The sequence below is a fragment of the Zonotrichia albicollis genome, chromosome 10, assembly GCF_047830755.1.
Source record: "Zonotrichia albicollis isolate bZonAlb1 chromosome 10, bZonAlb1.hap1, whole genome shotgun sequence".
Taxonomy (NCBI): Eukaryota; Metazoa; Chordata; class Aves; order Passeriformes; family Passerellidae; genus Zonotrichia; species Zonotrichia albicollis.
Window position 1 is genome coordinate 27,831,916 of NC_133828.1, and position 26,178 is coordinate 27,858,093.

A 26,178-nucleotide genomic window follows, 5' to 3' on the forward strand; every position below is an offset into this window, starting at 1 on the left:
CAGCAATTCTTTCTCCCTCTGTTATCCCAATATGGACTTTTATAAGACTTGTTTCAGGCATGTCAATGTAGATGTCCTTTCTGATTAAAGGAAAATATTTTAGATGGTAGTTCTCAACATTCAAATTCTGCTGTTAATTTATAACTTTTTTTTTTTCTAAAGACAAGGAAAAGATAGGGAAGAGACAAGGAAAGATGGCTTAGAAATCAGGTGACATGATGAGAATAGGATAAAGAGTATTATTAAATAAATAAAACAGCAGTGGACTGATATACATTGGGAGAAACAAGTTGACACATTTTCTGACCAGTGTTAGGGAGTGCTAGAAAGAGCCAGGCACAGCTGTGAACTTTCTGGATCGCCATGCATTAACAGAATTCCGAAAAATTTACTGTAGTTATACAGATGGCCACTGAATTTTTTGCTTTGGTTACCATTAAGCACAATATAACTAGTACAGAATGTTAACGTGCATCAGCTTCTCTTCAACATTACTGCACTTATGAGATTCTAAACTTTATAGCTCTGTTAGACCTGATGGACCCAAGTCAAGGAGCACTGCTTCTTCTTTGACTATAGGTCCCACCAGCAGGCCCTGTCCTTTGCAAACCTCAACTCCCAATGGACAGACCTGAGCTAAAACAAAGCAATGACTGTTCAGGCCTGGAGTCCCTCACCATGCAGTGTTGCCTTTCAGGGGGTGCTCTGCCTGTGCTCGAGGCCCACTGTGCCACAGCATGGCTCGGTGACCTGGACCAGCCTGCCCTCCTCCCCTGGCTGGGGTGGTGCCAGACTGCCCCTGGCCCTGGCCCTGCTGGCACCCAGAGCCCCCAGGCTGCCCTGTCCTTGCTGCACCCTGGCTGATGCAGATGCACACAGTCACCTTCCAGAAAGCTTCAAGTCTGGGAATACAGCCAATGCTAAACAAAACCAGAAAATATATTCTCCCTTGTATGCACCTAAATGGTGTGTGCTCTCCCCATGGTCTGTGATAAGTTCCAGGAATAAGCCCATGGGTAAAAATAATCAAGGTTTATGGGAGAGTAAGGAATGGTATTGTAAAGCTATGGTGGGACAAATATGAGATTACGTCTTTTAAAGGGCCTTGATCTACCTTCAAGCCTAGAAACTGAAGGCTGCAAGTGAGGTAGGTCTATTTGCCTCTGATTACAGAGTGTCCCTGGCCCTGTCACCTGGCTGAGAGAAATCAGTTCATCCTCCCCTTGCAGTTTGGGGGCACTACTAAATGATGCTGTGTGGCAGTCTCTGCAGAGACCTTGAAGACTGATGGCTGGAGCCTGGAACTGTGTTGATTCTGCAACCGTAGCAAGCCTGTCTGCCTGCCTTGCAGTATTACTCCTCCTCCATTAAGTAAGTGGTTCTAGCATCCAGGGTAGCCAGCTTGGAAGCTTTTGGGCCACAAGGTTAAAATGCTTCAGAACCTGAGAAAACATTAGCTCTTTGTGTTTTGAAACCTCTCATTTGAAAGTGATAGTTCTTTGTGTTTGTCTGACTTGTCTCTACAAGCAATATTAACTTATAATTCATCAAGAGAGAGGAAATGTCACCTGAAACTTGCTGAGGAATATAGGATCAGCACTAATACAAATCAATACAAGTTACTTTCCTGATTCATAATGTGTGCCAGGTTGCAATTCCAATGGCTGAAGGCAGCCTGCCTAATATATTTGTCTAGTACTTGAATCCATGCCCAGCTCTGCAGAATATAAGATTTTCATTTAAAAGTAACAGTGAGTTTTGAGGCTTGCTGAGAGATTTCATATTGTCATTGAAGTACACAGGTTTTTAATGTGTTTGGATGTGTGCCCTAAGAGAAGTCCTAGTGATGATGGTGAATGAGCAGCACTATTTCCAGCTCAGGGTCATCGTGGTCAGCAGGGAGAGTTTCCTGAAGGGTTCATCATTCATGTGCTGGTGCATTACTTGTACTGTGCTCAGTGTGCCTGAGACAGGAGGACTGAATCCTGCACCTCTCATGAGTCACCTTTACATTCCCTGCAAATATAGTTGGAAAATTCTTTTTTCCTTTTTTTTTTTTTCTCAATCTGAATTATTGGTTGTTTTGGGATAAAAAATACTTAAACTGATTGAAGACTTTCCTCCTGATTTTTGACTCATACATCAATGCTTCACAGAAGTTACATAGTTGGATAAAGACTTCACCAGAGTCTCTAGGCAGCTTTGAAGAGGACTAGTATATTGTGCAGTTCAAATGTTAATTCAAGCAAACATAACCAAAAATATTTTATTCATATTACAGGAAAATCTTGAGTAAGCTAGAGCAGTAAATTTTTTATTATATTTTTAATTTACAGCCCAGAATCTAAGGCACTAATTAAAAGTGGAAATCTTTATTATTTGATTTAAGACATTTGGAGGACAAGATCTGAATCTAAAATTAAACTATTTTCTCAACATGCTCTTCTTCTAACTGTTCAATATAGCATTTGTACTGCATAATCTGTCAGGGGATATCAATACATATGCACACAATTTGTATGAAAAGAAAGCTTTTTTGCTGTTTGTTTATTTTATTAAAAATAGTACCATTTTACTGCAGCAGAATAGAGAATTCTTGAAAATAACTTCTGCATATTTTGAGTTTACATATTGTACTGTTTCAAGCAGTGAAATATATTAATGTATAACTTCAAAAGTGCATCAAATAGACAATATAAACTTGTCCCTTTAAGTGGGAGACAACAAAAGCCCTTTATGTATTGTCACTTGCTGGGAGACTTGGAAGCATTAACAAAACCAAACTCATATTTTATTCTTTGCTTGACAAGGCAGAAAAGGAAATATTAATTTCTTTTGCCATTATTAAGGGCTACCACATTTCTGCCTCTTAGAGAAATCTATCCTATTTAAAGCAAACACAAACCCCAGTGAGCTTCCTTAACCACGGTATTAATACATTCTTGGAATACATTCAAACATCTGCTTGCTAAAAAGCTTGTGGCAGAGAAAGGAGTTTCTGGCCTTCAGTTGGGGTGGTGTAAATGACCATAGGGAAGTCCTTAGCTGGTTTTAGTGCTTTAAATTTCTTTGTGGGCCGATTAAAAAAAATTATATGAATATTTTAAAAATTTCATGTTATAAATGGAGTCTACTTAGATGTCTAACAACTTTGAAATGACATTGATTCTCAGCTGAAAGACCACTGCTACTACAGATGTAGAAAATACATTTGTTCTGCTTGTTTTATATCAGGAGGTTTGGTGGTCTTGCCTCAGTTCTGCAGCAAGCCATTATTCTTACATCCCATTTTGTATGTGTTTGGTCTCACACCTTTCTGGGAGCTGGGTAAGGTGCCACGTGTTCCTTTTTCCTTTGCCCGTCTCAGGTAGGGGATCAGACTTGTCATCTCGGATACCTGTTCCCACCTCTTCTTCTGCCTCCAGCTTCCTCCATTATCAGTATTCGAGTTGGGAGTTTTCTATCAAAAATGTCTGCAGGTAACCAGCAATGATTCATTGCTAGACCTGTCAAATTATACTTTGTGCTATTAAGTAACAGGATAAGGCATCAATGAAACTGAATCTGACACTGTTTCTCTATAATCCTTTTCAATGGGGATTGTGTTACTGGCAAGGAACTTTCAGCAATCTACTAAATTAAGGGATAAAGACAATCAACTTTCCTGTGATCTGCCCAAACTTGTGCCACACAAACTTCTTAGCTTAGAATATTTATGTAGCTAAAAAAGACTGACTTCGCCAATCAGCTGCTTAGCTGAGATACTCCTTTAGCATACATATTCCAGAAAACTGAGAATATTAAATTGTGTATTTTTGCCATCAACATAGACATGTCTATGAAAGACTTTACCCATGCCTTTTTTCCCTTTTTTTGTCTTCAGGAAATACTATTTTTTTCTCCACTGAACTTGTGTTGTGGCATATCTTGTTTGCTTTTGAAATCCACATATAACCTATAATTTTTAATACATTTTGACCTTAAAGATCAGACTTCTGCTGTCTTATACAAAAATTAAAATTACCATATCAGTAAGATCTTGCTCCAGAATAGTTAAGTGGAGCTGGGCACCTCCTGTCCCCATTTGTGCTAATGGCTTTAGCTTTGTAAGGTGTGCCCTTGAGAATATTATTTTTGACAATCACAGCCCATGTTTTGCTCAAGTCAGTTTTCTGGTTTGCTTTTTTTTTTTTTTTTTTTTTTAAATCTAATCATTATCTATCTGCCTGCCTTTTACTTTTTTTCACTCATGGAGGCAAAGGCTTTCAGGACTTTCATGATGTTTAGTGCTACTCTTAGTAGTACTGTTAGTAGTCTTCCTAGATTTGGAGCTCTGCCAGCTGGATTTAGAGCTCTGCCACCTTTCCTCCCTTGAGGCTGTGCTAGTTCTCAGGGCCATTTTTTCCACTTTCCTAGAGTGGATAACTTCAGTTGTCCCAGTGTGTCAGCAGGCTAACCAAGATCAAGATTCTGGACTACTGAAAGACTGGGAATGATGTTTCTGTTCACACTTCCAGCCACAACCCAGTCAACTGTAAAAAACCAGGATAAGTTCATGAAGGCACACAGCTTAGACAGGTTGCAGATTTCCTTAGAGTTTCTCTTTCCTTTTGTTAAAAGACACCACACACGTAAATTTCAGATATATGTGTAATACACTACTCAAGTCTTTGTCATAAAAATTCATAGTAAACTTATTCTAAGTAAATCATGTCTGAGGTGCTACTGTAGGAAATGAGCTGACACCCCAAGTGTTTTTTGGTTTGTGGTGGTGTTTTTTTCACACTAATAGTAAATGAGATGAAAGTCCTGTTTAAGTAACTTCCTGTTGTCATTTGTAATGCTGGATCACAGAATCGGAGAGCCACAGAATTGCTAGGGTTGGAAGGGACCTCTGAAGATCATCATGTAGATATTGAATTGTACCAGAGCTTCCAGATACCCCATTCTTCCCATGAAATACCATTCTTGCCTTTGGGTTGTTACCCCTCAATATTTTCTCTGGACCTTGCACATCCCAGAGCAAGCTGTGCCTGCTGCCCTGGCTTGCAGCATCCTCTTCCCATACAGCTCTCTCTGGTGCCACTCAAAGATCACATCCCAGAACTACACCTCTCCTCTCCAGTGATGCTCTGGCTCAGTGGTGTGACCTAGATCAGTGAGTACTTTCATATCAGCACTAAGTCACGTGTTGGTGGTGTAATCACTGGAAGAAAAAAAAAGCTGTGCCCATGCTAGGACTTATTTACCAACACAGATAATTTGCATTTTACTGGCACCATTTCTAGGATGCTTTTCGGTATATTGGCAAAATCAGGCTTTTATATTAATACAATAAGCACCCTTACATAAGCACAACAAACTGAACTAGTCAAAGTGTGGCTTCTGCAGCTGTACCTAGTTTTGTAGGTGCAATTGTACTGGCCAGAATGCCAGGTCAGGGCGAGGACTTTGCTGTATTTACAGGGGATGCATTACAGGATGCAACAGCAAAGCCTGCTTAAACTAGAGTAGTGATATTTGTGCACAGTTGATTCTACTATTGGTAAAGCAGGAAACAAAATTAAGAGTTCTGTCTTGGCATGTTGTACCTAGTATTACTAAAATGAAGGCTTTTATGAGTACGTCATCTATGAATAATGATGTCTTTTGAGCGTACTTTGCCTATTTTGATGATATGCCAGTACAACTTAAAAAGTTGTACTGCCTAATTTCTGTTTCTCAATTATTAAAAACACAATGTTGATTAGTTTATGTTACTTTTACTCTTGGATAAATTAGATTTTTAAATAAATCATTAAAAAAAATGTGTCAGAAAAAAATGTTATTTTTGAATCTACATTCAAATTCCTTTTCTGAATTACACAAATTATGCAAGATCCAAAGCAATTGATAAAGGTCTTTAAAAGAAAACTAACACCTAAATTTTTGAGTCAACAAATGTTTGGGTTTTTTCAATACTGTGAACATCCTAGGAGATACAGAGAGGAGAGAAAGAAGTGTTTAGGAATTTTAAAGCACCTCACAGTTTTGAGGAATTTTTTTTTTTAGTTTGAGTTCTATTTTTAAGGCCTTAACTGGTATTTTAATCTTCCTAGAGTAGAGGCTACTCATTTGCTGGATTTACTCTGTGTTCCTGGGGTTTTGTTTCAGACATTATTCCATAGCTTGTCTTAATCCAGAAAGTTTTATGAGATTTAGCTGATACACAGGAAGGGATGGTGACTTCTGTACTTTCCCCTTTGGGTAGTTTCCTGCAGTGTTTCAGCACTTCATTAGAGTAGAGGGAATTAGAGCAATAGGCAATTTTCTGAATTAAAATCTGAACCTGCACTGACAACACTTCTGATCTGTCACGTGACTCTGGAAATTAATGGTGGGTATGGCAAACACTCTTAACATGAGAAACACTCGAGTTCTTGATGCTAAGCCCATGTTGCAGGGCTCTGAGCACACCACCTGGATTTGCTAGGGTTTTACTGTCTGTACTCAAGGCCAGCTGAGATATGGTGCTGCTCTGTAACCTTGGATTAAGGTGTTGTGAAAACAGCCAAGTTGCAAGACAGAGGTATGAGGAGTCTTGTCTGGGTCCTCTGCTGTGTTCAGGCTCAGACCTTTGCTTGTGGTTCTCGCCTGAGCAATGCTGTGACTGTGCTGGGTCCTTGCCTGAGCCTTACACAGCAGCAGAGCCCAGTCCTGCACATGGATGAATCTGACCTTGCCTGCTGATGGAGCTCTCTGGCTGCAGCTTGCACCTGCCTGTCCCCAGACTCACCTGGCAGTCATTGCACTGTTGGCTGGCTCTGGCTGCTGCCCCTGCCCCTGTCTGGGCTCCTGGCAGGATGTCCCCTGCTCGGTGTGGGCTCCTGGCAGGATGTCCCCTGCTCTCTCTGGGCCCCTGCCCCTGTCTGGGCTCCTGGCAGGGTGTCCCCTGCTCGGTGTGGGCCCTGGCCCTGTCTGGGCTCCTGGCAGGGTGTCCCCTGCTCGGTGTGGTCCCTGGCCCTGTCTGGGCTCCTGGCAGGATGTCCCCTGCTCGGTGTGGCCCCTGGCCCTGTCTGGGCTCCTGCCAGGGTGTCCCCTGCTCGGTGTGGGCCCTGGCCCTGCTGCACCGCTGGTATTTGCAGATCCTGGCTCACCTGCCCTCCAGGGCAGCCCAGCCCCTGTTGCTGCTGACATGACTTGCTCAGGCAGAAGCTTTTCATCCTTTCTTCCTCAAGGGTGGCCTAGATGAAGAGCTCTGCCAGTCCCATAAAAGCCAAGCAAGCTGCACTGAGAGATGGGAACCTGAGATTTTTATAATGTTCAGATTTGACTGGAAATCTTGTAGACTTACTTGAAGGGAAAGATGTATCCAGCAGCATTGGACAATTTAATTTCTCATTTGTAAATCATAATGTTAGAGAGAAATTATAAAATGTGAGCAAGGCTTATTTTGATTTTAAGTGTTGTTTTGATTTCCCAGGAAGCACTGCTCATCCAACCCCAAACATGTAAAAAAAAAAAAAAAAACCCAAAACAAAAACAAACAAACAAAAAAACCCCCAAAACAACCCCCCCCCCAAAAAAACCCCAGAAGGTAAAAAAGAACATCTAAATGTAATCACAGTTTTTTGTTCTATTGCTGAGTTTCATATACAGACACACTTACAGCATTTAGATTACAAAATTATTTAAACTTACATCCCCAAAACTAAAAGGAAAACTTTTAGAAATTTTTAAACCCCAAGAGCTCAAGCACGTTATAAACATTGCTGCATTGAAGTTGGTAGCTTTCCAGTAAAATATGGACTGTTTCTGTAGGGGGATAGAATATAAGCAAATCAAGATAGTGTAGAAAGTAATCTTACCCCTAAGGAGTTGCAGCTGGGCCAATTATCAAAGATTAGGAACAGGCCTGACTTTAACAGGCCACAGCTGTAAGCAATGAGAAGAAGAGTGCTATAAAAGAGTGGGGTGGCTGGTTGGCCACTTTGTGAGGCATAAAGAGTCAGTGCCTTGAGGAGCTGCACACGAGAAACACCAAGAAGGTAAGAAACTTGTGATAAATAAGGAGACAGCAGTATGGAACCTCTGCAATCAGATGGCAATGTGTTTCTTCCTTGATACTATGAAAAGAAAATGAACAAAGGCTGGGGTTATTTACTCAAATGATGAATAGCCTTTTCTAATTAATGTATTGTTTTGGTCATTCCATGATCATCTAATAAAGCTAAAACTGTGCTCTTGCGTAAATGGTGGCCTTTACTCTTCCCCTCTATTGGCTGTGTTTTTTTCATGTCTCCCTTGTTTATCCTGTGTGTGGCTTGTTTAGCTAACCAGTAACTAGTCAATGTTTTTGGATGAACCAAATCAGGAACTAGCTGCCAACCAGATTAGATCCCTGATCTTGTGAGGTTGTGTGAAATCTCATCCTTAGAAAACATGTATTACACTCCCAGTTTTGCTACAGAGTTCTTTCATGACCTTTAGCAAATCCCTTAAGCTTTTTCTGTTTCCACTTGTGAACTGAAGTAATTATATTCCCCAGTCTTTTTGTACATAAATTAATGTGAGGATTAATTTATTAATATGCATGAGATGTCCATATCCCACAGTGATGAAAGCCATAGAAGTTCCTAGATAAAATCTTCTATATATTTGAATTTTATTCATTCACAGCTATGGAGAGTTTAGTCCTGCTATAAACTTCAGCAAGCTGGACACCTCCACATCATCCTAATTACATTAAACTGTAGTTCAAAAGCAACAATAACATTTAGTTCGCTGTCATTTTCATGGTGCCTGTATCCTAAATTCATTCAAATAATCATAGCTCAGACTGTGATTCCTGCAGGTCCCAAAAAGGCTGTTGTTGCCAATATACGAATGGCTCGCATGTAAATGTTCTAAATGCATGCAAAATTCTGAGTTTTGAATGTTTGAAATGTATAATGATTCATGTGCCATCATGATTTAGGCAGTTAGCCACTGGGGCTCATGGTGCTGGAACGAGCTAGTAATATTTAGCTGGTGGTTTTAAAGTTTTGATTGGTTTGGCAGCAAGACCAAGTTAACAGCACAATGTGTTCCCATGACCTTGTTTGAAAAGCTGGATGGGTGGATGTGGAGGCTTAGCTGCTGTACCAGGGGCTCCCAGCCTGCAAAGCCAGCTGTGACACTGAGGAACCAGCTCTGGTGACACACAGGCTGCATCTGCTCTCCAGCTCTGCAGAGAAGCTCATCCAGGCTCCGTTATTCCTTTTATGTCTTTAATATCCCTGTCAGGGCTTCTCACTTTCAAAGGGCTTGAGACAAAGATGTGAGCGTTTCCTCTACCTGTGGCCTGAAAACCAGGTTAACAAAAAAATCTAAAAACCATTTTTTTGCAAGGACCAGTAACAGCTTGGGTTGTGGCACTTAAGTAATTGAAATACCCATTTCACTGTATAGCAACCAAATTTAGCTTAATCATAATTGGCTCAATAATCATTAATATCCAGAACACAGCTTTTTCTAGGAGTTTAAAAGGACTAATCTGCTGAGTGTAACATTTTGCAAAGGTTTACAAGGGGGGGAAGGGAGAAGAAAAGAAGTGAAGGCATCAAGGCCTTCAACCTAGGGGAAAAAATAGAAATGGCTTATTTTGTAAAGCATCACTATGGTTTGATGGCCCTTAACTTCAGTGAAACTTCATGTTCAATTCCAATGAAGGGTTTTCAGTGTAAACATTCCACTGTTTCCATCTCAACATGAGGAAGAACTTCTTTGCATTCAGTATTGGAGAGCACTGGAACACACTGCCAAGGGGAGTTGTGAAGTCTTCTCTGAAGACATTTGAAACCCACCTGGACATGTTGCTGTGTAACTTGCTCTAGGTGACCCTGCCTTGGTTGGGGCAGGGTTGGATTGGATGATCTCAAGAGGTCTCTTCTAACCCAAATGATTCTGTATTAAGTACAATGTGTTTTGTGTCTTCACCAAGAAGATACTCATGCGTTCTCTGAGCAGAAACCAAGCTAAGCTGTAAGCTTTGATGAAAGGAAGCGTCCTAGTAACAATAATGGGCATGGTACCTATTTAACTGTGCATTCACTAGAGAAGAAAGGGAGGCTGGAAGCATTTAGTCTGCTCCCATCAGCACCAGCTGCTGTCATGTCAGCCCTCATATCTCATGACATTGTTTAAAGCACAGCCATCCCTCAGTGCTGCCAAATTCGAGGCTTTCAGACCTTACCTACATAATTGGAGAGAGCTGTGCTGCTGTATGTCATAGTCATAACTGCATTTTTAGGACCCTTGTGGAAGAGAGGGTGGTTTTTCTTCACGTATTTCTGAGGTAGACTAAGAAACAGTAGAGAGAAGAGTTCCTTGTCACTCTGGGTTAGTCTGTAGTAGGTTATATTGCTGTTTTGGTTGCATCTGCTGCCTTGTATTCAGAAAAAAAAAGTAGTTTGTGTGGATGCTATCCCTTGTCAATGCTACTAGCATACCTACCATTGCTTATGAACCCCAGTTCCTTATGCTTGTCTGTGATTTTATATTGGTATTGCTTACATTTGAAAATAATTAGTTGGTCTGCAATGTTATTGTAAGTACTAACATATTATCTTGGCTAAATTCTGCAAACCTAGAAAATGAGTCTGACTTATTTTGCTCTGAACACGTTTTTGTCCCATCTGCAGAGGGTACTGCAGGGAACTTTCAAGAGGTCCGAGCATGGCTTTAACTCTCCTGCCATAGTGGCCTACATGGTTTTATATTTCACTGGTTTTGGTAGTGACCTGGCTATGTAAAGCCTTTATTCACTTTGGACACTTTGGAATCAATAATTTGGTGACTGATTCAGAGAACAGTGATTTGTACACGAGTCCTATCAGTTTCTCCGGAGCCTCCTAACCCGGCAGGTTGCTGTTATTTGCAGTGTGCGGGACGGGCGCGGCCGAGCCCGGGCTGCGGGGCCTTTCCCCGCCCCTGCAGCAGGGGCCGAGCGGCCCCGAGCCGTGCCCAGGCCTCGTCCTGGAACGCACGGAACGCTTCCCACTGCTCATAAACCCGCTGTGCGGGAAGGGTCCTCCTGTGGAAGCTGCTCGTTTCAACGAATTACAGAGCCCAGGTGCACTCTGGAAATCCCCAAAATTGTAGGGATTAGTTGGGCAATAATCAGGACAAAAATAACCATAATGGTGTCAGGTGTTAACCAGCAGTTTAAAGAGTGATGTGGCAGTAGCATCACAGAAATTCATGGCTCAGAAACCAACCACCTCCAACCTCCTCCCCCCCAACAACAACTGAGTACAGATGGAGAAGTTGGCTGTTTTCCATCAATAGTGAGTAACCCATTTTCTCTGCTGATTGATTTGGCCTGTGCTGTTGCTCTTTTACTATTTTTTTATGCTATTCCTGGCAGAAAAGTCTTGGCATTAAATTTAATGCCGAATGACAATTTAATACTTCCTCTTCCAAGTCTTGCTGACCTTCAGTTTTGTGGCAAATAATTTTTAATTTGTATATAGAAAAATACTCCAACCATGTAACTTTTAAAAATGAGATTGAGAAGAATCATTAATTTAGCAAAAAAAGTGCAATATTTTTATTCTGCTGCTAGAAGTCTCTATACTAAGCTAAACTTTTGCTTAGGAGAAAATGGAAGGGCAGTGCAGAAATACTTGCAAGTTGCTGATGCACCTGATGAATCAATCATTAAGCAGGGGCTAGGACTTCCTTCAGCTTCTCAGCAACAACAAACTAGAAGTAACTTGCTTTCCATTTTGAAACAGCCTTCAATTAACTGAGTCCTAGCTGAACTAATCACATGCACAAAATATTAGTTAAAGGACATTATCCCAAATGGGACAAAGTAGCTAACAGGTGTTAGTTGTTACACGTATCTTTCTTGACTCTAAAGCACACTTCCTAACAATTTGTGAGGTTGTGTTCTTTTAGACAGTGCTATAGCTTTCCTGCTAGCATCCTGTATTAGTTCTAATTACCTTAAGTTCATTCTGTAGCAGGAAGTAAGATTTTGGACTATATGGAAATCTTATGTTACCACACTTCTTCTCAGAGCTCTATAAGTCTTAAAATGCAAAGCATTCAAAGTAGGGGTGAGATTGTAGACTACACAAATAAATAACAATTTTCTAAATTACTCCATAGTAAGTAAAATCCTGATGATATCATTGAACACTTGACCCTATTTAGAGTGTAGAAGAAAAAAAATCCATACTATTATTAACAGTAGAATTTTGTTTAACCCAAGGTTGGGGTTTTTTTTTAACCTTGCACTGTATAATGGGAAATGCTGGAGACGTTTAATCATGATTTTTATTTGTTTAAATCACTTGGTACTGGTTAGTGAGGGGTGCATTTTTAGCTGTCCTCAGTCTTTCTCGGTGTCATGAACTGAGGCAGTGTCTGCACTGAAGTGACACGCTGCAGCTGTCCTACTAATCCTGGAGAGGGCTACTCGTCATATGGTATTTGAACACTTTGCAGGACTGCAGCACGATCACCGATGGAAGAAAATGCTTTCCTCACATCCTCAAATTCGAATACGAGTCATCGTGAGCAGCAGCAGCACGCTCAGCAGTGACACTTCTAGTGAGTTGTGCTCCAGAGCAGCCTGTGTGCTCATGCTATCGGCCTAACAGGTGCTTCAGCATCCGCCCCGCGACGTGGCTTCCCTCCCTCCGGTGCTGCCCGGCGCTGGCGGGGTCCGTCCCTCCGCCGGCAGGGCCATGGCCTGCACGGGCTCTGCCCGCCGCCCTGGGCAGGACCTCGCGGTGCTTCCCGAGGCACAGAGCATCGCAGCGACCGCGGGATGAGCGGGGAAGGGCGATGGCCGGAGCAGCAGGCAGGTAGGTTACGGGGTGCCGGGGAAGGCGGCGAGCCCCGGGGTGCGCGGGGCCGCACCTGCGAGAGCGCCCGCGCTTGTCCGTGGGGCGGGGGCGCGTCTGGGGGCACGGCCTCGCTCCGCACCGGCACCGCCCGGGGCCCCGGCCCGCGCTCGGCTCCGTCTCTCCGCAGCGGCGCTGGGCGAGCGGCCGCGGCCGGCGGCGCCGCCCGCCTCTGCCTCCTCCCCCTCGGTGCCCTGCCTCCTCCCTCCGCCGGGCGGGCGGCCGGCTGCTCGGGCAGGGCGGGCGGGAGGCAGAGCGCGGCGGAAAGGTGTTGCTGGAGGGGAACTTTGGAGAAGGTCGCCGGGTGCCTGGGCGCTCCGGCAGCATCATGGCGGAGCAGGGCGAGTCGCCGGTCCACGTCCAGCAGCCCCAGCCGGCGTCCGCACCCGCCACCCCGGCCGCCGGCTGGCCCATCTGCAGGGACGCCTACGAGCTGCAGGAGGTGATCGGTCAGTGGAGCGGGGGCGCGGCGGGGCGGAGGTGGGGAAGGAAGGCAGGGATGCCGCGGCCGGCTCCGGGCCTACCGGCGCTCGCTCTCCCGCAGGCAGGGCTCGCTCACTGCGGCGGACGCACCCGGCACTGCAGCGGCGGCTGCTGCAAACTTTATCCGCCCGGCAGCGGGCGGCCCCGGGGGGCGGCGGCTCCTGCCAGAAGCCGCCGTGCCCCGCCCGGTGCGGCTCGGCGGAGGCGCCGCTGTCCTGCGGTGCATCGTCACTCCAGCCTTGACCTGCCGCTCTGCGCTGGGACCCCGGCAACTCCGCGGATGCGCTCTGTGTGCTTTGTGTGTCTACGCTGTGTGTCCGTGGATGCGCACATGTGCGTGCGTCCACTTAGATTACTCTGCATTTTTCCGGTGCTTTCATGGGGGAGGTAAATCTCACCCGTAGATCTGCTGCTCACGTGACGACTCTCTCTTAATCAGTGTGTATATATACACGTATATGTATATTTAAACTATTTCCACTTCTCCCTCACTGTTTCATCTTGTTCGCATCTCCTTATGTCCCTCGGCCCTATGCCCGTCGGTGGCACGTAAGGCCAGTGGGGGATTACAGCTTCGCTTTCACCCCAGCCAACCTGCTTTTGACCCGGTTTGCCATGTGAAGTTTAACCCGTCTGCTGGCCCCCTCCCAAGGAAGGGGACTTTGTTGGTTGTGTGCTTCAGAACTTTGTTCACGTATCCAACTAATGCAGATCAGATGTGTTCCCTCTCCATTCCCTTTATTTGGTTAAAGTTATTTTGAATTTTACTTTATGAAGTGCTAGCTGTTGTTGCAAGTGTGTGATGGAAAGTTTTTCATCTCTTGTCCTAGATGCTGCTTGTTGCTAACGATCTACTTTGGGAAAACTTGCTTTTATTTGTATGTAACATTTTAAACTTCTAGCAAACACTGCAGATGGGAAAGACCAGCTCTGATTGCTGTTTCTTACAAATAAGGCCACTTAAGTGAGAAAAGTCTAGGTGACTTGCCTGCTGGTGCTGTTGATTATCTTCAGTATTACACTAATTGCTAATTGTTGTCAGGCTGATGAGCACCAGAACTTCATGTTATCAGTCTGGAAGTTGTGTATATTCAGCTTTGTCATTAAGCTTTTTTATTTTCCACAGGCAGAAACAAACTAGTTGAGAAAAGTACATCTTCCTTAAAATGGGATGGCTTTTTGTTGACCCAGGTGGTACCTTTGTGTTTCTGTGCTTCCAGGCTGTGAATAGGGACTGATGAGGGTTCAGGTGTTCAGGTCCCTGGAGGTGGCTGACTATGTTCAGTATTGAGCAGATGTTGCCTATGGAGGCCCCTCCAAAAGCATGGGTTTACTGGACAGAGGATTGTCTTCCTCAATCTGGGGAATAGGTCAAAGTTAGCCAAGTGAAGGTGATTCTACTAGCATAAAGGTGTATCTCTGCTGAGGAGATCCCAAGATCCCTTTTCTACAGTGAAAAAGGCCTCAAAAGTGTTGAATTCCTCTTTGTCTAGGGTGGAATATGGGTCACGTGAGTTACTTAAATAGTAGTTTTCTGTTACAGTACCTGTAGAATGTCTGTGTGCGAATTTCCTTTAAAACTGCCTTTCCACTTTAAGTTTTTGGTTTAAAAGCTTGTATCTTTTGATATGTAAACTGTAAGCCTAACAGCTAATATATATATTTATATACATCCATTGAACGAGTGGATGTTTGTTGGACTTGCAGATACTGATCTGTAGAGAAACATCTTTGCTAGTTACCTGTGGGTACTCCTAAATATTGATGTTATTTAACTGAATGCCTAGGGAGTAAATTGAGGTCAGGGTATATTGAATCAGATTCTTGGACACACTGAACTTGCCTGCTGTAGTTTCACTGAGCTTAGGTGTATTCCATGACTTCCTTTGAAAGTTGCTGAGACTTATTTTGTACCACTTGACTAAAAAAAATCTTGTGCTTAGACAAACGTGTCTTTTCATTAACACCTTCTTAATTTACAGGAGACTCACTGAGATTAAATTTAGTCTGGATACTATTAAAATAGTAAAAACTCTAACTGAACACACCCTACCCCACTTTCTAAAAAAAGCCCAGCCAAACCAAGCCCCCTGTAAATTCCATGTGTTTGACCGCATGTTAACATAATTTTGGAGCTTTAGGATGAATATTGTCGGTTTTAATGAACATGGTAAGGGACACTTCAATAATAATTTTTATATCTGAGGGAGGAGAGAATGACACAGTCTGAACTTAGTTCAGCAGCAACTCTTTGCATGCGCCATGCCAGGGTTAATTACGTTGTGAACAGGAGTAGTTACCTCTTGCTGAAACAGAGCTGATCCCCTCTGGAAAGCACCACATACTTCTCCCTGAGGAGCTGTGTAGTGTCAGCTGAGTTCAGTTACAGCAGCCCTTTCCCAGTTAAGTGAGAAAAAATAACAACACAGTGAAGCACCATTTTGAGCTTTGCAGGAGGAAAGATAGACCATAATGGTTTATCACCATGCTTCCTGACAGAAGAGACTTTAGATTCGTTGGTAACTAAAGCAGAAATACAGGAATAGCTGTTCTAGGAATTTTTAAAAGTTTTGGTGGGGATTATGAAATGAAAATAATTGTTAGTCTTGTGGGCCGTCTCCATCCCTTGGGTTTAGCAGCTGGAGAAGGTCTATTCTTTGTGAGAGCATGAACAGTTCTTATTGCTCATCTGTTTCTAGCCCCATGCTATGTTGAAAACCAAGGCCACATGATATGGATTTCCAATGAAAAAGCTATTTTTTTTTCATTTTCTGTCTGTTGTATCCTTCAGGATGGCTGGGAGATTCAACTGTCTGCTGATGAGAAAATACTAGCTTTAAGGAGTGCTTCTTATGAGATGTTATTCCAAGTCTGCTTTATTTTGTAGGAGGCTGGCCAGTTCTCTGTAAACTCTTTGTGTGCAGTTTCATGATACATTTAATCTGCTCTAACAGGCAGCTGCTGAAAGGATCACATTGATCTGACAGCGAACTAGTTCTTCTGCCGGGTCAGTTTCCTGCTGGATCAGATTCCCTGTTTGACTTGCTGCATGGCTGTGTGATTGACAGGTTTGGTGCAAGGAAGAGGCTCTTCCAATTAATGCCTAGATGCTTATATTTTCTGGAGTGGGAGAAAAACACTGATTGCTCTCTATAAATGTGTAGTGTAAAGAGAAGACTTTTACATTAATTTGGATTAATACAGGCTGTCCATATATAAAAGCATGTTAGAAGGGGATTCCTAATTGTTAGGAGAGTCCAACCAACCTTCTGGCAGTAGTTACACAGATAAGAACTGTAATTGCTATTAAGGTATAACCAGATTTAAAGTAGTGAAGACCTGGGAGATCTTTTCTAAGATTTAAATGCATTAAAATGCTCAGTGGATTTTCATATGTGTGGAGAGGATTTTGTTGGTTTTTGTCTTTTTTTTTTTAGATGAATATGACTTGGATTGAAAAAATCCAAGTCATATTCAATCCTCAAAGTCTTTCTAACTTTGAGCTTAAAAATATCTTGTGATTTCTTGCTTCATAAGGTGCAGTGTTGCTAAGTCAAGTGTGTTGGGATTTTGAGTAGAACAAGGTAGTATGTGAGATTGTTCTGCTGATTTTTATGGTTATTATAAGCAGCCTGAGAATCACTCTTGGTTAATAGCTCTGAGGTCTTTAGTGGTGCTTCCAGGGTATGTAATTTACTTTTTTTTTCTTGCCTGCTGCATGTGTTGCTAATGGCTCTTTGTCTGACAGAGAATAGACTTTCCTATATTTGTTGCTATCAGAGATCTTTGACTATCTCTGTTTGTGATCCTCAGGAACCCATGTTCACGTTGGTAGTGCTGTGTGCTGTTTTGAAAAGCCTCTACAGTTAAAGGTGAAATTACAGTTCTTCATTGTTGTTCTGGTAATCAGATGCTCATGTCTCACTCACATTTTCCAAAATTTCTTATCTCTCTGCTGAATCAGGATGTTTTTTTAACATTTGAAGGTCTTTGCAATAGTTTTTATGTATGTGCTGTAAAGTAAATCGCACTGTACTGAATGAAATACCACACTAACAACTAAAGCTATGGCAAAATTTTGTATTTGCTCTGGCAAAACCTCCATAATTCTTGCATGAGAGTCTGCATAATTTGTTAAGCAATACTTAATGCTACCTAATGTCTTTTTACAAAAAGTTTTGGTAAAAAGAAAAATGTCTGCCTTAATTCTGCTCCAAAATAAATTCTATTCCTTAACAATAAATCTTAAAAGTTACTACAGCAGCCTAAGCATTTTACATGCACATATTAAATACAGCCTTTGTAATATTAATTGTAACTTAATATAATTTCAGCTTGGCAGGAAGAGTTTAATTTTTTAAATTAAATTTTATGTTTTGGGAAATAATTGGTTGAGATTTTCTGCCTGCTAATAACCATCTGTAAAAACTGGAAATATTAAATCCCTATTTAGTATTTTAATAAGGAGTGGCTTTTAATTCAGTTGCCAGGGTAAAGGTGGTCATGGTACAATTTAAAAACACCTTGTGGAACATTCACAGTGCTGTGCTGCTAATGAGGCTTGCAGAGCTTGGCATGTTAATTATTTGCTTTGTCTCCCCATGGTAGTGTTGGGGAAGGGACCTGCCTTGATGCTTTCTTTTTCATGGAAGTGCATTAGAAATACCCTGATTGGTGACATGGTTGTACATAGCTGTAGTTTTCATTGGTTCATTAGAAGTAAAACTTAAATTGATTCAATGTTCAAACTTTTTAAATATAGTTTAGTGAATTTTAAAACAAAATTAATGTAAATTGCAAAAAAGAAAAAAAGCTTCTCTTGGGGTTCTCCTGATTGGAAGTAGTGAGGATACTAAGCTTGTTTTAAAGTTACCTTGTTTACTCTAAGGGTAAAGGAATATATATCAACACATCAGGCAGTTGGCTGGTGCTGTGTAATGATAATTTATACTACATAGGCTTTCGTGCTCTTCTGATCTGCCTGCTTCCCTATTGGTTGCTCTCTTCTCCCTATGCTTTTTCTTTCCCTTCCATCCAAGTTCTTACAGTTAAGGCCCAATACCTGCCAAGTCCTGGCTCTGCAGGATTTGATCGAGTGTTAGAAGAGGAGCCACTCTTCTGGTGAGCATGTAGAAATTTGAAGGGGTTGCATGATTTTGCCCCTTGCTAAGTGTTACAACAGCAAGGCTTTGCATCTCCAGAGTAGAGCTACTTCTTGTAACCAGCACTGTGCTTTGATGGCAGGGGCTGAGTTCAGACCTGGCAGAGCTATTTTAGTTGTTCTGAAACAACTTAAGAACAGCTTTACTTTTTTTCTTTTTGTGAAGAATCATTTTCTCTTAGGTCCTAGACTAGTTGTTTTTTTTTTTTTTTTTCAGAATCTGTTTGTCAAATGGAGCTTCTCTTTGTTAACTGGAAACAAAACCACATCTGTTCTGATTGGCTTGAGGGGAAAACACAGCTCTCCATGCAAAGGAGATCTGGGTGGCTCCTATAGTGGCTACTTGTCTAGGTCATATTTAAGTCTTGTGTGCGCTGCCTTGGTTCTCTCTTTCTCTTCCTCCATTTGACCTTCCAAAATAATTTGGAACTGTAAGGCAGCAGTTGATAGAGGCTTTTTTTTTCCTTTAAGTAATAATTGTAATTCTTGATGGTTCAAGAATGGACCCTAAAAATCAAATTAAGTTAGCTACTCTTGTTAACTTCTTGGGTTTGCTGAAGTCACTGGGATACTGATGAGCAGAGGTTGCCCAGGAGTACCATGCTTGCAGCACTTGGAAAGCAAAATGTCACTGGGACATTTTCTGGTGCCCAAAATTAAAAGTGAATGTTCCCTTATCCCCAAAAAATCATACTTAATATATGTTGATACTTCTTACTTGTGTAAATAAAGAATGAAGTGTGTTGAATGTGTGGGTTTTTCTGTATTTCTGCCTTTTGCAGCACAGTCTTTCCAGTGGGATGAAATCGTTACAGCTCCACTAGACTTGACTGTTGCTAAGTTTGAAGGTCTTAGGATGTGCACAAGGTTTGCATGGTTGAAGCTTGTGAGTTTAAGAACACTATCAGGCAGAATGAGGTGAGAGTGGTATGGTATAAAAGTCTTGAGAAAAGAATTCTCTCTAAAATGTTACTTTTTCCTTATAAGTGAAACTTCAGTATGATAAATTAGCTTTCTCCATTAATCCTTTATCTTTACAAAAAAAAAAATTTCTGAATTATTTTATTAGCCTAGTTATTCCTCTGGATGTCTAAATGCCTCTGATTGTAAGTTAAATATAGATGAAACTTGAGAATGCCCTATAGGCTGATGTAACATAATCATCACATAGCTTTTGAGCTATGCTTCTGCACTTACAAAAATTAGAATTGGAAGCAGACTGAAAATTAGGAGCTTTTTTGTGTTCCTAATCATCCTTTCAGAAGAATTATCTACTTAAAGGTCTTGAAAGTCAAGATGCATACTGAATGTCCATGTGCCAAGTATACTTGGTTCAGGGTAGTGGTACAAAAATAGTTACTTTAACTGACCAGAAAAATACTGTGTGTTTGTTACTTGTGGTTTCTGTCTTTTAGGAGTAATATGAACAAGAGCATAAACTTAAGTTATTGCTTTAGACTTCTGAGAAGTAACATATTTGGACTCAGATGCATAGCCATTTAATTATAAAGTTGCTTTTTCCTTCTCACTTTCTTGCTTTGAAGACGTTTTATCACAAGAACTGAATTTAAGCTTATAATTTATTCCTCTTAGTGTCTTGTGCTTCCAGACTCCTAAACCACTTCAGACTAATAATAGGAACCTCATTAGAATTGGATTAGAATTGCCTAATGAAAATTTAATGATATGATAGTATTCATATTGCTCTAACTCTGCCATTGTTTCATGAGAAGCAATATATGAGAAATAGGTAAATTTTCTGCTTGTAATGTGTGGTCACAGTAGACTCAAATTCTAGGAGGCACACTTTGTTGGGGTGAACTAGCTGAAGATTTGTAGCTCAACACTGCTGGATTAATTAGAGATCTTTTTGACACTACAGAAGCAATAATGCCTTTGTTTTGGTGGATTGCTGTTTTTCATTCTCGGAAGAGAATGATGCACTATGTGGTGACATCCGGAATACTTAGAAAATACTGCATTCATGGTATTAGAATTGTTCCAAGTGTTTACTTTCAAACCAAATGAGAAACAATAAAATATGCCGACTAAATCAACACCACAATTTGTTTATAGTGCTACTTCAGAAATGAGTAGTAGTTCTTTTTTAACAGCTTCTTTCTAGGCAGGAGATCTGACTCAGCATAGCAAATCTTCAATTTGTTCTATTTTTATAAGGGGGTTCTGTGGAGTTCTGATGGTACCCTGGTAAGGTAACTTTTGGTTCCACAGTGAATACCATATACCAAGTTCTCCCATAGTTATACAGAGACATTTTCTGCATGGGTTTTGCCTTCCAGACTTTTGGAGTTGTATGCATATTGAATAATGCTTTCTATATTGATGATGAAACAACAGGGAAAATGAAATTATCAGAATCCATGTTCTTTTCAAGTGAGAATGAATGGATAATAACATGGTAGATAAAATCCATAAATTCTTAATCAAGTTGTATCCTCCACTCTTTTTCATGCTTTTTGTTGGAAAAATAGAGAATGAATATGGATTTGTTGGATACATTAATGTGGAGTACTGTACATCCACATTTGTCCTTATCCTGTGGCTGCCCCAGTATAGCATCATAGAATTTTTAATACAATTTAGCTTACTGTTTCCAATGACTGGAACCCTCTGCAGATGAGGTCAAAACCCAATGCATTGTCTGATGTGTCAATATAACAATCATAATCTGGACTGGAAGATGACATAGAAGATAGGAGTCAGTCCTCAGAGGCAGCAGATGATGATGGAAGCATCTCTGGCCACAAGCATCTGTGTCCACCAGCAGCTTGAGTCCAAGTTCCTTACTCAGGACTTGTAAGTGCTTGATGTTACAGGCTTGATGTAATATTGCCTGTGCTGTTGTACTTCCCAGTGGTGGGTTCATCAGCAGCACTGGGATCTGGGATGCTCAGTGCTGTACAAGAGGGAGTGATCACCATGATTCCCAGGAATCTTGAAGCTGGGAGGGAGGGTGTCTCGGGACGAGACTGCAGGAGGGGAAGGAGAAAACTGTTTGGTTTGTCTGCTTGGTTCACAGGGCCTTCAGTGCCTGAGAATAAGAGGGAGAGGAATGAATACATCACCCATTCAGTCACAGGGAATTCCTGCTTGCCTTATAAAGTGGTGTTAGTTATGCCAGTTGTTTTACAAGGGGTCAGGGGCAGGGCCTGTGGGTCACACCAGTTTTATCCTGACATTTCCACAAGGCAAATTCCAGTTCTGATAACTCTGACGTCTCAAACAGTGGTGATTTTGGATTTTTTTTATGTAGACATTTCTCACTTAGAACTTCTTAAGAAGATAATTGAGATGTAGTGCAGAGCAAAAGAAATTTAATCTTGAGTAATGTTTATAATAGGGGGCTTCCCTAGACAGTTCCCTTTCAACTTTTAGATGACTCACCTATTTTAAAGGACAAGTCAGGGAGAAAATAACACCTACTGAAAGTGAACTGCTTTTGTTTAGGTTTTCCTTACCAGCTGTGATGCTGACATTTCCATGAAAGGTTTACTTGAATGCCCCAAACATAGTTAATGGTCATCCTTGGACTTTTCAGTCTAATCTTAGTGTGTTGATGGCATTGTATCAAGCTGACAAGTGCTGAGCTCTGTATGGCTCTAGGCCGAAGTCTTCCTAACAAGAAAGTGTCTGAAAGCAAAAAGCCATCACTTAGGCTGATATTACATTTTAAAGCTGAACACAGTCACTATTAAAAAAACTTGTGTCAGATCTAAATATATCTGGTTTCACTTTCTAGCTACAGATTACTTAAATACCTTTGTCAGTGACAGTGGAATGCTTAAAATTTTTACCCATGGCTGGTGTTGATAGCTGATTATTCTTCAGATAAGAAAGATATTTCAGAAGAAATCCTGCAATATAGTGTGTCTGAGCTCTCTGATGGAGGGAAGTAAGATTTGTATTTTCCAGATCATTGGTAGAGCTTCTCAACTTTCTTGTACAGTTCCAATTTGTCATATTTCCTGAATAATTAGTTTGTGATTGTCACATATTTGCTATACTCTGATGCTAGTACCTTCTATGTTCAAGAAAATAGTTCTTTTTCACGTGCTTTTGGCAGAAAATTTTATTCTGTTCTAAAGATTTGACATGGAGCTATATCACAGTAAACCTCAAAGTATTTCCTGTAATTTATCTAGGCAAAACATCTATTATAACCAGTTCTTTTACTATTTTAGTGAGATAATAAAGAGAATATCTCAGAAAGCTAGGTCACTTCCTCCTGTGGCTGTTTTTCATGCATGTGGGGGTTTATTCCTGTTTGTGAATCCCCCTGCCTTTTTCCTTCTGTATGGAGAATATGATACCTGGTTAATGCTGAAGCTTGCTTTATCTTCGCTTTATCACAGGTTGTATTAACACTTGCATAGAACTTTTCTATGATGCATAATCATTTTGACATCAACATTTAGGCTATTTATGACTTCTCTACAATCACTGAAATATCTGTATAGCATATTTGGAAAGGTTTTTCTGGATGGTTTTTAAAATGGACTTTTAAAAAGTAGTATGCGATCTCAGCTAGATCTCAGATTTTGTGTAAGCTAATTTCCCACAAAAAGGTAAATACAACAATTGAGTAACCCCATGGTTCTTTAGCCATAATAGCAATGTTTTAAATGTCCAACTGCAAAACAAATTCATTGAGGAATTAAAGAGATCAATCTTTGAATGTCAGAAATGCAGAAGTAGCAGTTCTAGGTGTGGGCATCGATTTCATGTAGCACTTAGTGTATTTAACTGAATTATATCATAACTGCTAGGATAAGTCAAGTAGTATCCAAGTGAGCTATAAGGAGAGAGATTTGATCCCAGCATGAATTCAGAACACAAAGTGAGTAGGAGTTGTTAGGACAGGAATGATTATTGTGAGCTTCTTAAGAACTCAAGTATTTGTCATGTGAAGCTGTAAAGGGAAATAATGGCTCATTTTCTGTGGGGAAGCTAAGTTTCCAAAAGATTCAGAGTTCAGTATGGAGGTGTAAATGAGCTTTACCTAGCTGATTTATAACTTATTTTAATCAGTAGAAGTAATATGAAAGACAGTGAGTAATACTGAAAGTTGTCTAGAGTATTATGGGGTAAAATCTAGCAATCAAAAGAAGTTAAATATTCTTTGTTCTCTGTTTGTTAACCAAAAGTATTGCTTTGGCACCAACAGAATTAATTCTTTCGAAACTGAAGAGACCAGCCAGGTTCAGCCCAGTGCTGCTATGGGATATTTTGGAGAGCTGATTTGTTCATAACACATTTAGTAATGCTGGAAATATGCTGCACAATATTGCATGCAACATACATACAGCACATACAGCATACCTTTCCAAGCTTGCATAGAAGTACAGATGCTTTGTATATTCCATTAAAAACTCCACATGTATTCCTGAGTAGAAACCTAATCTAGATTTGTGCACAAATGCATTCTGCTCCATGCAAAAGGAATCCTGCAGTTACACTGCATAGGAGCTACATTTAAGAGTTACCTAGGGGGGGTTCTTCTTCAAAACTAGCATGTCATGGGAGATTAAGTATTATTAGGAGGTTTCTGTAGGGTGGGGGAGCAGAAGTGTACAAAAATGCAGGTGGCATAGGTTGGTATATAAGACTTTATAGATACTGAGATATTTATTCTTCTCCAATTGCAACTGTTCTCTAGCCCTTGAGATACCTAGTTAACAAGAAAACTTACCATTCTTAACAAGTTTCATCCTCCTCTTCTGAAATTAGAACCAGTGTAGTATTGGGGAAGGTCTCTTGTTAGAGTGACCTAAACTGTAGAGATCTTTAAAAGAAGTTTGTGCTGAAATACTGTAGAGACTAACACTGAGCCACTAAAAGAGAAACTGGATGAATCATTACGGGCTAATGGGCTTTTATTTACAAGGAGAAGAACAAAATTGAAAAGAAATGTTTGTGGTCTATTTTGAATACAGTTACTGTGCCATGATAAGTGGAAAGTATCAGACCTTTAGCAATAATGGAATAAATGAAGTGTCACATCCTTGTATGAAGGATGTGGGCATGTGCAGTATGCCAGTGATATGGTCCAACCATCTCACCCCATTGTATTTTTGAGACATGACTAATGGAGAGCAGTTAAAACTAAAAGGTTAATGTCAAATATCCTTCTCTTTGTCGAGTCAGGTTCTGCAAGGGTTAAATTAATGTTTTGAAAAAAAAGGAGAGAGGTAAAAGTACCTTTATGTCAAATTTAGAACAACTGGTTTGGGTAAGCTTCAATCCCAGATGAGTATTTGTGGAGTTTTTATATGCTCTCTGTGAAGTGTGTGCAAAGTGGAATGCAGAAAACTGCTTTTAGGTTACATCCTTTCAGAAGAGGTGCAGTGTGGCCGTATGATGTAGCTCTTGTGAAGGTTTCTATTGTGTGAACCCAGATGGTTAAAAGCAATCCTAATGGCTCTGGGGATGGGGCTGGTAGGGAGTGCATGTCTGTAGCACGAAGGGACAGGTTGGCTGTAAGGGCGTGCTCACACTAGAGGGAATGGCAGCAAAAACACCAGGGCAAGATGAAACTCTGACCTGTTGTCTGTTGTGAAATGGGAGTAGTAGGCATCTTGATGTGGTCTGAAATTGCATTGTTTTGCTGCTAACTTTTGAAATTGGCAAAGAGAACTTGTCTGGAGCAGAATGACTTTTCCAGTAGTGGAAAAGCCCATTGTCCTTACAAAGCTGGGTTTTTTAGTATTACCATGGGTAATTGTTTTGTTCTGCAGGAGACAACTGGATGTAAGGCTTCATGGCTTTATGCAACCTGAGATTTCATTATGCTGTATCAGTTTGTTTCCTAAATAGAGACTGGGTGTTAAACCAGTCTGTTTTGGTTATGTTGTAGTTAGTATTTTCTGCTTTGAGGGTTTTGGAAGACTTGCAAGGCTCAATATCTGAAGAAGCCCTACCTTCTGACAAGGAATAGTTGACTGTAATCTATTCTATGCAATCATTTTCTGTGATCCTAATTTATGCTAAATGGTTGCTTGTGCCAATTTAGTTTCACTGTATGATGATAGGTTCATTAGTTCTGCATTCTCTTACCTTTCAACTGAAATGCTTATTTAGGTAGTCTCTAATAGCTGCTCCTATGGAACACTGCACACTTGTCCTTGTTTAGTAGGTGAGACAAAAGGAGTCTTTTGACCAGATGTGAAAGCTGCAGGTTTTCCTCATCTCTATCCCTGGTTGTTCACTTTGTGAGCCAGAGAAAGAGAGAACTTCTTTAGGAGGAAGGAGGCATATAGCTACTCAGTGTCTGGCTCCTGCTTCAGTGTGTGAAACAGCTTTTTCAAGCAGTTTTGATAGGTACATAAGTCAAACTGAGAAGACTGCATAACTTGACTTTACTCTCAAACTAGTGTATTGTGCAGAGAATTAGAAAAGCTGGAGAAAGAAGAAACTTGGTATATTGGCTTTATTCTAAAGTTTTTTGCATTGTCAGCACATCTTAGTCATGTGGTGAAGAACATCCCATTGTAAGTCACCTTTGTTTGAGAAGAAAACACATAAAAGTATACTTTTTTTGGTAGTTGATTTTTCCAAAGTGTTTTGAAGTGTTACTTGCTGTCATTTAACTTGAGGAAGTAGTCAAGATTTTACCATGGCATTGGGCTAATCAATTCTCTG

General features: G+C 41.0%; 1 protein-coding gene across 4 annotated transcripts in view; it reads left to right on the forward strand.

The window, feature by feature from the left end:
* The first annotated feature begins 12,437 nt into the window (after nt 1-12,437).
* The window catches only part of STK39 (serine/threonine kinase 39), a 75,119-nt gene continuing 61,378 nt past the window's right edge, over nt 12,438-26,178 (forward strand). Inside the window, exon 1 of one of the 4 annotated variants that reach the window (XM_074548548.1) lies at nt 12,438-12,579. In XM_074548548.1, coding sequence (XP_074404649.1) covers nt 12,453-12,579 — 127 coding nt within the window. In that variant the 5' untranslated portion in view covers nt 12,438-12,452. The other 3 variants (XM_074548549.1, XM_074548550.1, XM_074548551.1) reach the window with 3 other exon arrangements.